This window comes from Trichechus manatus, unplaced genomic scaffold (assembly GCF_000243295.1).
Source record: "Trichechus manatus latirostris isolate Lorelei unplaced genomic scaffold, TriManLat1.0 scaffold00049, whole genome shotgun sequence".
In the NCBI taxonomy this organism is placed as follows: Eukaryota; Metazoa; Chordata; class Mammalia; order Sirenia; family Trichechidae; genus Trichechus; species Trichechus manatus.
The window spans coordinates 3,049,580-3,061,895 of NW_004443985.1; the positions used below are offsets into that span (position 1 = coordinate 3,049,580).

Here is a 12,316-nt window from a genome sequence, read left to right on the forward strand (position 1 = left end):
GAGCCTGTGAGCAGGGGGAGGCCGTGCGGAGGCTGAGCCTGTGAGCAGGGGGAGGCTGTGCGGAGGCGGAGCCTGTGAGCAGGGGGAGGCCGTGCAGAGGCCGAGCCTGTGAGCAGGGGGTGCCCGTGCAGAGGCCAGGCCTGTGAGCGGGGCGGGGGCTGTGCAGAGGCCAGGCCTGTGAGCAGGCGGGGGGCTGTGCGGAGGCCAGGCCTGTGAGCAGGGGGAGGCCGTGTGGAGGCTCTTTCCTTCTGTGTAGCCTTAAGGATACCACTCACTTTCATATTTCTAGAAAATCACTAGGCAGATTCACTTCTCTCTGCTGCCTCACCCGTAACCAAAGCAGGGGGAGGGGGAAGAAGTTAAACCAAATGACATTTTAGGTATGTGGTCAGAAGAGCAAGAACTTTTGGTTGAAACCTATGATAAAATTTTGTTAGGTGCTGTTGAGTCGATTTCAACTCATAGCAACCCCATGAGACAGAGCAGAACCTCCCCACAGGTTGTCTAGCCTGTAATCTTTACGGGAGCAGACAGCCAGGTCTTTCACCTGCAGAGCCACTGGGTTAGCAGCTGAGTGCCCAACCACTACACCACCAGGGCTCCCCGACGATAAAATAAGATGCCTGAATTTCTTTCCTTTCTCCCCTCCTGATGCTGGTGTTACTGCTGTCATCTTTCTTTTCTATGTTACAAACGCAAAATATGTTGTTGTTATTTTTTCATAATGATGGAAGAGTCAATTAATCCAAAGGCTATGACAATCTTAAACATTTATACACCCGATAATAGAGCCTTAAAATATATACAGAAAAAACTAACAGAACTGCAAAGAGAAATAGACAAACGCACAGTTATAGTCAGAGATTTCAACGCCCCTTTCTAAATAATTAACTGAACAAGTAGCGACGTCAATAAAGACCGAAGACTTGAACATCCTCATCACCTGGACGCACCTGACATTCACCCAGCGCTGCCGTCAACAACCGCAGGAGATGAATTCTTTCCAAGTGCACATGGGACGTTTACCAAGACAGACCACATTCTGGGCCTTAGAACGAGTGTTGATAAATGCAAAAGGATCCAAGTGTGTTCTCCAACCACAGTGAAATTAAATTAGTAATAAATAACATGTCTGGAAAACCCCCAAGTATTCAGAAACTAAAAACACCTCTAAATAACCTAAGGGTCAAAGAAGAACTCGAAAGGGAAACTACAGAGTATTTTGAACTGAATGAAAATGAAAACATAATCCATCAAATCAGTGCAGTGAATTAGTTCACATGGCCCTTCTAGCCACGCGTGTTCTCGGGACTCTCAAACAATGATTGGGTGGGACTATGCAAATAAGGTGTATGGAACCTTGACAAGGGGATTGGTCAGTTTTGCCATCCCACGAGGCTTAAGAAGAAAGACAATCCCAGAGCAGGGGGGAGCCTCACTACCATCAAGAAAGAAGAGCCAGGAGTGGAGTGGGTCTTCTGGACATGGTCCCCGCATTAAGAACCTCCTACACCCAGGAGATGGAGGGAACTGCAACACCAGAGAAGGCACGAGACAGTGACAAGTGGGAGATGGTGAGGGGCAGTGGCAAGCACAGCAGAGAAACGGCAGCAGCAGAATGAGAAGACTGGCATGGGACGGCGCAGTGGGCTTCCTGGCCCATGGAGCAAGGCGTCTACAGTGAGTGTACCAACCCACAGAGCAAAAGAGAGAGAGCTGAGTGCCTTCAGGCAGGAGACTTGCTGGCCAAGTGGGGTGCCTCTGGACACGTGGCAGAGCTAGGCTTGCTGACCCATGGAGTGATAAAGCTGAGTGCCTTCAGGCCACGGCTTACTAGCAGAGTAAGCTGCCTCCAGGCACTTACTGGCGGAGCTAAAGAGCTGTTAACACTTGCCTGAGCAGGGCTGAGGGAGAGGCCTGCCTGCGGGCATGGTGGAGAAGCTGTTCTGACCAAAGAACTGTATCCTGAGTGTTTCTGATCCTGAATTGCTACTTCCCTAGTAAACCCTGTAATTGTATGGTCTGTGAGTTCTTTGTGGCCATTGTAAAGAATTATCGAACCCAGCAGAGAAGCAGAGAGGGTCGTGGGAGGGATGGCTGGTATCAGAATTGGTAAAAAGGTTGGAGGATGAAGGTATATTTGACCTCCCCCTCACAGGAATCAGCCTTTGGGCTAATGCTGCTGGTGATTCTTCCCCCTTGTGAAGTTAGAGGAGGTCAGACGCCCCACACCATGCCATTTTTAGAATAAAAATTTGTGGGATGCTGCTAAAGCAGTGCTTAGGGGGAAACTGATAGAACTGAACACCCATATTAGAAAAAAAGGAACATCTCAAATGCGTGACCTCAGCTTCCACCTTAAGAATCTTGAAACTGAAGAGCAAATTAATCCCAGAATAAGTAGAAGAAAGGAAATAATAAAGATCAGAGCACATATCAACAAAATAGAAAAACAGAGAATTAATGAAAACAAAAGTTAGTTCTTTGAGAAGATTAATAAAATTGATAAACCTCTAGCCAGACTGATCAAGAAAAAGAGAAGACATAAATTACCAATATTAGGAATGAGAGAGGTTATACCACCACAGATCTACAGATATTAAAAGGATAACAAAAAAGATTATGACAACTTTATACCAATAAATTTGAAAACTTAGGTGAAGTGGGCAAATTCCTTAAAAGATACAAACTACCAGAGTTCACTCAAGAAGAAATAGATAACCTGAATGGCTTTATAAGGAGTTTACTCAAGAAGAAATAGATAACCTGAATGGCTCTATAAACCCACTGCCGTCAAGTCTATTCTGACTCATAGTGACCCTATAGGACAGACTAGAACTGCCCCATAGGGTCTTCAAGGAGTGGCTGGTGGATTCAAACTGCTGACCTTTTGGTGAGCAGCTGTAGCTCTTAACCACTGTGCCACCAGGGCTCCAAATGGCTCTATAGCTAAGAAAGAAATTGAATTTGCAGTTAAAAATCCTCCCCGGAAGAAATGTCCAGGCACAGGTGGCTTCACTGGTGAATTCTTTTTTTTTTTAATTGTTGTAGTTTAAGAGGAAGTTTACAATTCAAGTGAGTTTCTCATACATTCACAGGTGAATTCTAACAAAAATTTAAGGAATAAATAACACCAACTCTATACAAACTCTTTCAGAAAATGGAAAGGAGGGAACACTACCCAACTGCTTCTATAAGGCCAGCCTTACCGTGGTATCAAAACCAGACAATATAAGAAAAGAAAACCACAAACCGATATCCTTCATGAACACAGAACAAAATCTTAGCAGATCAAATCCAATAATATAAAAGGATAACACACCATGACCAAGCAGGGCTCACCCAGGGATGCAAGGTTGGTTTCACATTATGAAAATCAACATAAATGATCAAGGCAAATCATGTCACTAAGAAGCACTCAAGAAAAAAGGGCATGTTTGGTAAGTGCTAGGACATATATAATGTTGCAACAATCAAAAAATAAATGGGAGTATATATACATATATGTGTGTATATATGTGTACATATATACATGTATCTATATGTCTATGTATATGCATGTATGTGTATACAAATATATTCATATGTATAATAAACCACATGGGAGCAGAGTTACAGGTACTTCTTAGACATAAACACCTCGTGGGATTGGATTTCTTGGTTTGAAGCCCTGAGACCATGGTCTTGTGGGTCAACTCATCAATTGGCATAATACAGTTCATAAAGTTTATGGTCTATACCATAGTCTGTTGAGTAGCATCTAGGGTCTTAAAAGCTTGTGAGGGGCCATCTAAGATACAACCATCAGTCTCTTCTCGTCAGGAGCAAAAGAGAAGGAAACCAAACATTCACAGAAGAAACTAGTCTACAAAACTAACAATATACACGAACCATGGCCTCATCTACCCTGAGACCAGAACTAGATGGTGCCCGGCTAACACTACATCGTTCTGATCAGGGCCACAATAGATGGATCCTCACTAAAGGGGAGAAAAATGTGAAACAGAACTCAAATTCTTAAAAAGTCCAGACTTACTGGACAGATTGAGACTAGAGGATGCACCAAGACTATCGCCCTGAGATACTCCATAAAGCTTGAACCAAAACTATGCCCTGAGGTCACCTTTTAGCTAAGTAACAGTCTGGCTTATAAAATAAAGAAGAGTACCCGCGAGTACTACGTATCTTTAAAATATCACCTATATGAGACCCAATGGTCGACAATTTCTCTAAAGCAAGGATGAAAGGGTAAGCGCACAGGGAAACCAGATTACTGGAAACGAAACATCCAGAATGGAATTAAAGAGAATGTTGACACATTTTGAAAAATGTGACCAATGTCTCTGAACAATTTGTGTAGTAATTGTTAAATGGGATCCTAATTTGCTGTGTAAACTTTTACCGAAAACACAGTGAAATATTAGTTAAAAAAAAAGTAAAACCAATTTTGAAAATTGATATAATTTAATATATTAACAAACTAAAAAGAAAAACCGTATGATCATTTGAATGGCTGCAGAAAAGCATTTGACAAAATTCAACATCTATTCCTAATAAAAACTCTCAGAAAACTAGGAATAGAAGGGAGCTTCTTCAACCTGACAAGGAACATCTATGAAAACCCCAGAGCTTACATCGCACTTAACGGAGAAAGAATGGGTGCTTCCCCCCTAAGATCAAGAACAAGACAGTAATTCCCACTCTCCTCACTTCTTTTAACATTTTACTGGAGGTTCTAGCCAGTGCAGTCAGACAACAGAAAGAAAGAAAAGGCTTCCAGATTGGAGAGGAAGAAAGAAAACTGTCTTTGTTCACAGATGACATGATCGTCCAGGCAGAAAATTTGACAGAATCTACAAAAAAGTTACTAATATTAATAAGCGAGTTTAGCAAGGCTGCAGGATACAAGATCCATACAGAAAAATCAGTTGTGTTTTTATATACTAGCAACAAGTGACAGGACACCAAAACGCAAAACAAAACAAAAATTAAAAAAACCCAACAGTGACAGTGAGAACTGCAAACTGAAGAATACATCTGACAAAAGATTTTTCTCCCCAAATATAGATTCCACACAATCCCAATCAAAATCCCAGTAGGTTCGTTTGTAGAATATGTCCAATGAAAATCAAAGATATAAAACTACATAGAAAGGTGGTATGATTTTCACTTAAGATTGGGAATAGAAAAAGTCTTGGAAGAAACGCACTAAAATCGTTGGTAGGGGCTGTGTTTAGATTAGGGGCTTTAGAGAAATGTTTATTTCTATTTTCACCTCTTCCCAAATATCTTTAAGTAGATACAAATTAACTTGATAAAAATGAGCATTTTTTTAAGTTGGCTTCCAAATGACAAAACCGCGTGAAAGATATTTCCTCACGCAAATCATACAACACAGAAGCTGCCATCAGCATATTTCTCAAAGTCTAATACACCACAAATAAAATAGCAGGGTAGAGCTTAACTACTTTCAGAAATGACCCACTGCTGAAGTTTCAGAAGTGGGAAGCAGAAAAATAAACTTACCGATAACCTCAGCACACCAAAATTGGCAAAATCATAAATGAGGATCTGGTAGAAGAGTTCCTCACTGCAAAGAAAAATGAAGCAACTTTAAGGAAGAGCCAAACTCATGCCTGAGAGCCAAGCAGTGGGGAAAAGTGGGAGAAGTAAGCAAGCCTGCAACACGGGCGGGACAGAGGGGCTCCGCCTCGCTGGGGGACCCGGTCAACCGGCTAACAAGGTCTTCCACCTTTCAAAGCGCTGGCGGTTCCCTGTGTCTGTTCCAGCCAGGGCTCTGGACCAAGCTCTGGCTTGCTTTCAGCCTGGCTCTGTCCCTACCGTCTGGTGCTGTGAAGGGGTTTGACATCTTGTAGTGAAATGTAAGGAGTTTTGTTTGCTTACTTTCCCCTCCACTTAAAAGAATCCTATAGATCACTTTTTTTTTTTTAAATTGTAGTTCAGGTGAAGGTTTACAGAACAAATAGCTTCTCATGAAACAGTAGTACACATATTGTTTTATGACACTGGTTAACAACCCCACGACATGTCAACCCCTCTACCTTCTCAACCTTTTTTTTTTTTTTGGTGAAAACAGACATAGCCAAAGACACAACATTTCAAAAATTTCTACATGCACAGTTCAGTGACATCGACTACGCTCTTCCAATTGTGCTGCTATTCTCACTTTAGATGAAGGTTTACAGAATAAAATAGTTTCTCATTAAACAGTTAGTACACATGTTGCCCTATGACAATGGTTAACAACCTCACAACACATCAACACTGTCCTTACTCAACCTTGGGTTCCCTATCACCAGCTTTCCTGTCCCCTTCTGCCTTCTAGTCCTTGTCCCTGGACTGCTGTGCCTCATTAGTCCCGTTTTGTTTTATGGGGCTGTCCATTCCCTGGCTGAACGGTGAACCTCGGAAGTGAGTGTGTCTGGGGGCCATACTCTCAGGGTTTCTCCAGTCTCCTTTAGGCCAGTAAATTTGGTCTTTTTTTTGTGAGTTAGAATTATGCTCTACATCCTTCTCCAGCTCTGTCCAGAACCCTCTGTTGTGATCCTGGTCAGAGCAGTCAGTGGTGGTAGCCAGGCACCATCTAGCTGTACTGGACTCAGTCCGGTGGAGGCCTTTGTAGCTGTGGTCCATTAGTCCTTTGGACTAATCTTTTCCTTGTATCCTGTTCTCTGCATTCTCCCTTGCTCCCGAAGGGATGAGACCAGTGGAGTATCTTAGATGGCTGCTTACAGGCTTTTAAGACCCCAGCCGCTACTCACCAAGGTAGAATGTAGAATATTGTCTTTATAAACTCTGTTAGATCACTTTTTTCTAAAGACTCCTATAGATCACTTTTTTCTAAAGATTCCTATAGATCACTTTTGTCTAAAGACTCCTATAGATCGCTTTTGTGTAAAGAATCCTATAGATCACTTTTGTATAACTCATCATTAACAAAAAACAACTGTCAAGTATATATCAACTTATAGAAGAGAGAAGTGAAATAAACGCCCCATTTATGTAGTACTTTTTAGTTCTTAGGGTCGCTATGCATCGGAATTGATTCGAGGACGACGGGTTGGTTTTTTAGTTCTTAAAGCGATTTGAACCACGTAGGTCTTGCTTAAAAGACTTCACTGTCGGTGGAAACAGACAAAGCACCTGCTATGCCTGCATCCAGGGGCCTGCTTGCTTCTGTGTCCACTCTGCTCTTTTGTATCTCAAAAATGATTGGCTTAACTGGCCTCATTAACATAAACTGACATGGCCTCGTTAGCATAACAAAGAAAAACTCTATTCTCAAATAGGGTTATATCCCCAAGTATAGAGGTTAGTATTCCAACCCACATTTTGGGGGGCACAACGCAATCCCTAACACCATTCTCCGAGAGGCTCTGCCCTTCCACCCAGCCCGACTTACCTGAGCTTGGTGGTGTTGAGAAGGTACAGCTTCGTCTGGTACTGTGCCAGGGCCCACTGTGGGTTCACACAGCCCACGAAGGAGTGGTTGTGCAGCATTTCCCGGAGAGCTGGGGGAAAACCACAGGTAAGCCACGGGATCCCAGCAGTGGGATCCCAGCAGCACCTCCTCACAGCCCAAAACATCAAGCACCAGAACACAGCTAACACTCACGCAAAGATGCCTGGACTGACCTGGCTGCTGAAAACAAAGACAAATGCGGAATAAAACAATCTTTTAAAATGTAGTAAGGAACTGCCAAAAAACAAGGAATACTCAAAGACCGGACTCTAAGACAAAGCCGGAACCCAGAGATACTGAGAGCACTAAAACCAGCTCTGAACCAAGGACACCTGCAGCTCAGGAATCAGGACTCTGCTTTTCACAGGCATTGAGGGGGTGGAGAACAGCAGACACAAGCCTAGGGATGGGCTGAAACGGGGGGTCCGACAAGAGACCTCCTCCCCAGCACGTGAAGCTAAGACGCCAAGGGCCGCACGCTCAGTGTGAAGAAGGAAACACGCCAAAGTCTCCTAACGTAGCCCTCGCCCCCTCAATGGCCGAAAGAAAAGCTGCCTGCCTGCCTCGAGCGTAGCTGTTGGGAGAAAGAAAGAAAATATATCCTTGAGAATGCGTGTGCAATCAGAATTCACCCTAGGCAGAGAACGGAGGTTTCAGTTTAAAATGATACCAGGGCTGACCGTTACCCCAGGTCACTGGCAGAATCAAATGTAAGTTCTCTACCCAGTCTTCAAATAATTCCGCCCAAAAAGTTCCAAGAACTAGCAGTCAAAAAAGTATAAACCATACAAAGAAATAAAGCACCAAGAAGTAGAATCCAGAAGAAACCACAGAATCAGACTTGCAACGGTTTCAGAGATTGGAAATATCACGACATGAAATTAACTATGTCGAGTACGCTTAAGAGGTATTAAAACTGTAAGCGGAAAGAAACTATCGAAAATGATCCATCAGGTTTCCAAAAGAACCAAATAAAATTCCTAAAAATGAAAAATATGATAATTAAAATTAAAAATCAAGATAGATTTACCAATGGATTAGACAAGGATGGAGAGAGAGGTAATTAACTCGAAGGCAGGTCTAAAGAAGTGATCCAGAATGCAGCACAGAGAGACAACAAGACAGAAAATATAGAAGACAGCTTATGCCACATGGAATATAAACATATAACAAGCTCCAGAAGAGCTGGGGGGAGAGGGAGGAGAGGTATTTGGAGACTTTGAAGACATAGTACCTGAGAAGATCCCAGAAATGCTGAAAGACACGAAGACTCAGCTCTATGAAGCCCAACGATATCCACACCTGACAGATACCAAAGGACACCCAAAAAAAAAAAAAAAAAAGAGATCTTAAAAGCACTCAGAAAGGAAAAAAACATTATCCACGAAGTAATAAAAGACTGATAGCTGAATTTTCAACTGCAACAGTAGAAGCTAGAGAATGACGGAATAGCATCTCAGTGCGTCAAGAGAAAATAATGGCCAATCTAGAATTTTACAGCCAGTAAAAATCGTTTTAAAACAATAAGGGTGATTAGATAAAGCAGAACTGAGTTTGCCACCAAAGCTCTCCCTAAAGGATGTGCTTCAGGCAGACCACGAAAGATCGGAGACAAAGAATCACCAGCACGTAAGATGCAGGCATCAGGGACTGAACTGTGTCCTCCAAAACAGGTACTGAAGTCCTGGCCCCCGTTCTTGTGAACGTGATCTTCCCTGGAAAGAGGGTTTCTCTTCTGTCGTGTTAAAGAGGTCAGACCAGAGCAGGGTGGGTCCTAAGCCTAATCACTTCTGAGTCACAAGAAGAGCAGAACAGATACACACACACACACACACACACACACACACACACACACACGGGGAAGATGCCACGTGAAGACAGATGCACGGCAAGTGCATCTACAAACTGGAGAACCAAGGACTGCGGGCAGCTACTGGAAGCTGAGACAGACAAAGAAGGAGCTTCCCGATGAAGCCAGATCAGACGAGGCTGGAAGTGTAATAAAGACCCTGAATTTGCACTTCTAGTCTTCTGAACTGTGCGAAGACAAATTTCTGTCCTTTAAGGCCACCCACTTGTGGTGTTTTTGGTTACGACAGCACTAGGTAACTGACAGTGGGTGCTAGTAACGATGTAGTATATGGAACAATTAAGACATTCACATGGAAAATGTGAATCTCACACCACACACACAGTCAATTCCAGGCAGACTACAGACTTCAGTATAAGACTTTTGGAAGACAATGGAAGAGTATATCTTTATGAGTAGGGAAGATTTCTTAAATAAGGTAAAAAAGTAAACCTGTAAAGAACAGATTGATAAAATCTGTCTACATTAAACCTGAGAACTTCTGTTCATAAAACAAACGTTCATTCTAAAAAGTTACAAGTGCCGAGACCTAAACTGGGGGACGTGATCTTCAGGTAACTGTCTACTATCTAGGATATTTGAAGACTTCCTAAAATCAGTGAGAAAATACAAAAAATCCAACCAAAAAATGGGCAAAAAATTTGAAGAAGCACTTAACAGAAGAGGAAATATACATACTCAATTCTATTAGTAACCAAGAAGATGCAAATAAAACCCCAATCAGGTACTGTTCAATAATTACCAAATTGGTAAAACATCTTAAGTATCAAACTTCTGAAAGAAAGGGTAGCAGCTGGAACTCCTGCACGCTGTTGGTGGGAGTGTAAATGAATCCCACCCCGCTGGAAAGCAAGTGGTGCATCACGGCCAGCAGTAACTCTCCTAGGTATACCTGAGCAGTGCTTCCCAACCAAGGCACCAAGATGAATTCACTCGCGGCAGAGGGGACGGGGGAGAGAGCGGAACGGTGAGGAGGGGTGTGGGAAGAAGGCGGGGACGGAGGCCATCTGAGAACTCCAAACGTCCTTCAACAGTCCAATGAATGACTAAATGTGCTATATATTCATGATGTGGAACCTATTTGCAGCAAACGTAAACCTGCCTATACGCAATAAGATGGATGGATCTTAGGATATACAGACAGACAGACAGACAGATAATATACCTCATATATAAATAAAAGCAAATTGCAGAAAAATACGTATGCCCTGGTGGTGCAATGGTTAAGTGCTCGGATGCTAACTGAAAGGTCAGCGGTTCCAAACCACCAGCAGCTCTGAAGGAGAAAAGATGTGGCAGTCTGCTCCCGTAAAGATTACAGCCTTGGAAACCCTATGGGGCAGTTCTACTCTGTCCTATAGGGTCGCTATGAGTCGGGATCAACTCGACGGCTCACAACAACAACGTAATTCCATTTATGTAAAACTGGCAAAACTAAACAAATTAGGGATACAAATACAAGTGATAAAACTATAACAAAATAAAAGGAAATGATGACCTCAAAACTGAGGGGAGCAGTCACCTCTCGGGAGAAGGGCACAGGGTGGGATGCAGAGGACACACAGTGGGCTTCAGAGGTGACGGCAATGTTCAGTTTCTTTTTTTTTTGACATTCAGAACACTTATTTTGAAAACAGTTTTAGAGCATCTATTCACTCTTTTTTTTAAAAATTGTGCTTTAAGTGAAAGTTCACAATTCAAGTTAGTCTCTCATACAAAAATTGATACATACATTGTTATGTGACCCTACTTGCTCTCCCTATACTGTAACAGCACACTCCTCCTTTCCACCCCGGATTTCCCGTGTCCATTCAACCAGCTCCTGACCCTCTCTGCCTTCTCATCTCACCTCCGGCCAGGAGCTGCCCATTTAGTCTCATGTATCTACTTGAGCCAAGAAGCACACTCTTCACGAGTATCACTGTATGTTCCATGGTCCAGTCTAATCTTGGTCTGAAGAGTTTGCCTCAGGAATGGTTTTAGTTTTGGGCTAACAGAGAGTCCGGGGGCCATGTCTAATGTTCTGTTTCTTAAATAGGTAGTGCTCTTACAAATGTGCACTGGTTTTTTCTTTGGGTCCTGTGTATCTGTATACACCTGTGTAAATATTCTTTTTTATGAAAAGACTAAAAACGTCACATCAGAGAGGGCGTGGTCCGGGACAGCAACGAGCCGGCGCCCCACATTTGCACTGCCTTCTTCTTTTTGCTTTTCAGCTTGTGTACACGTCAATCCTCCAGTCGTTGCCTAAGTTCTGCCCCCCTCCCCCCAATAAAAAGACACGCGTTTTCTTCATTTTAAATAGTGGGAGCTCGGTGCGTCTACAGGCTGTTCTGCGTGGGCGGAGAACGATTCTTTTAAAAGCAAGAAAACATCAAATAATCTTGAAAAATGAGGCACTGGCAGAAAGATCCACTAAAAAAGTGTAAGATTCCTCTGTACCGATTTTCCACGGAATGCTCGGATGCATCCAGAGCTCCTGAAAGGCAGCCTTGCCAGCAAGGGGTGGGGAGGAGGGGTCCCACCAACCACAAGCCTTTCAGAGAAGACAGCCGTGGGGGGGCTCTGGGGGGCTTCATGGACCTCTTCAAGGTCTCCTGTCCAGATTAGGAGGAGGACCTATATTTCATTCCTACCCTAAGTGTCCCAACAACACCAGAAGTCTGGTGCAATTCCCCGCCATTCTGCTAACAGCAAAATCGGACAGAAATCCTTCTGTGCGTCAAAGCCAAACCACACATCTGAGGTCATGACCGAGACCTTGGGACGCAGCGTGTTTTTCTGAGAAGCGGCAAGCAGAGCTAGACCCAAAGGCAGGGCAACCGGCCCTCAGTTCTAACGTTCACGTGCAGACAAGCAGCCTCTGCACACGCCTTCTGCTGCCGCTGGAGGCGATCTGCATGTCCTTCCAACCCCCTCGCATGTCTCATCAGCCTTCCCTGGCTCCTCTGAACTGGGCTTCC

The 12,316-nt window shown here is 43.4% G+C and overlaps 1 protein-coding gene across 1 annotated transcript in view; it reads right to left on the minus strand.

Moving 5' to 3' along the window:
• MLH1 (mutL homolog 1) overlaps nucleotides 1-12,316 on the minus strand; it is a 62,228-nt gene that overhangs the window by 5,781 nt on the left and 44,131 nt on the right. The window contains exons 14-15 of the mRNA XM_004377326.2: nucleotides 7,424-7,532; nucleotides 5,527-5,590 (exon numbers count right to left, since the gene is read on the minus strand). Coding sequence (XP_004377383.1) covers nucleotides 5,527-5,590; nucleotides 7,424-7,532 — 173 coding nt within the window. The remainder of the gene's footprint in view (nucleotides 1-5,526; nucleotides 5,591-7,423; nucleotides 7,533-12,316) is intronic.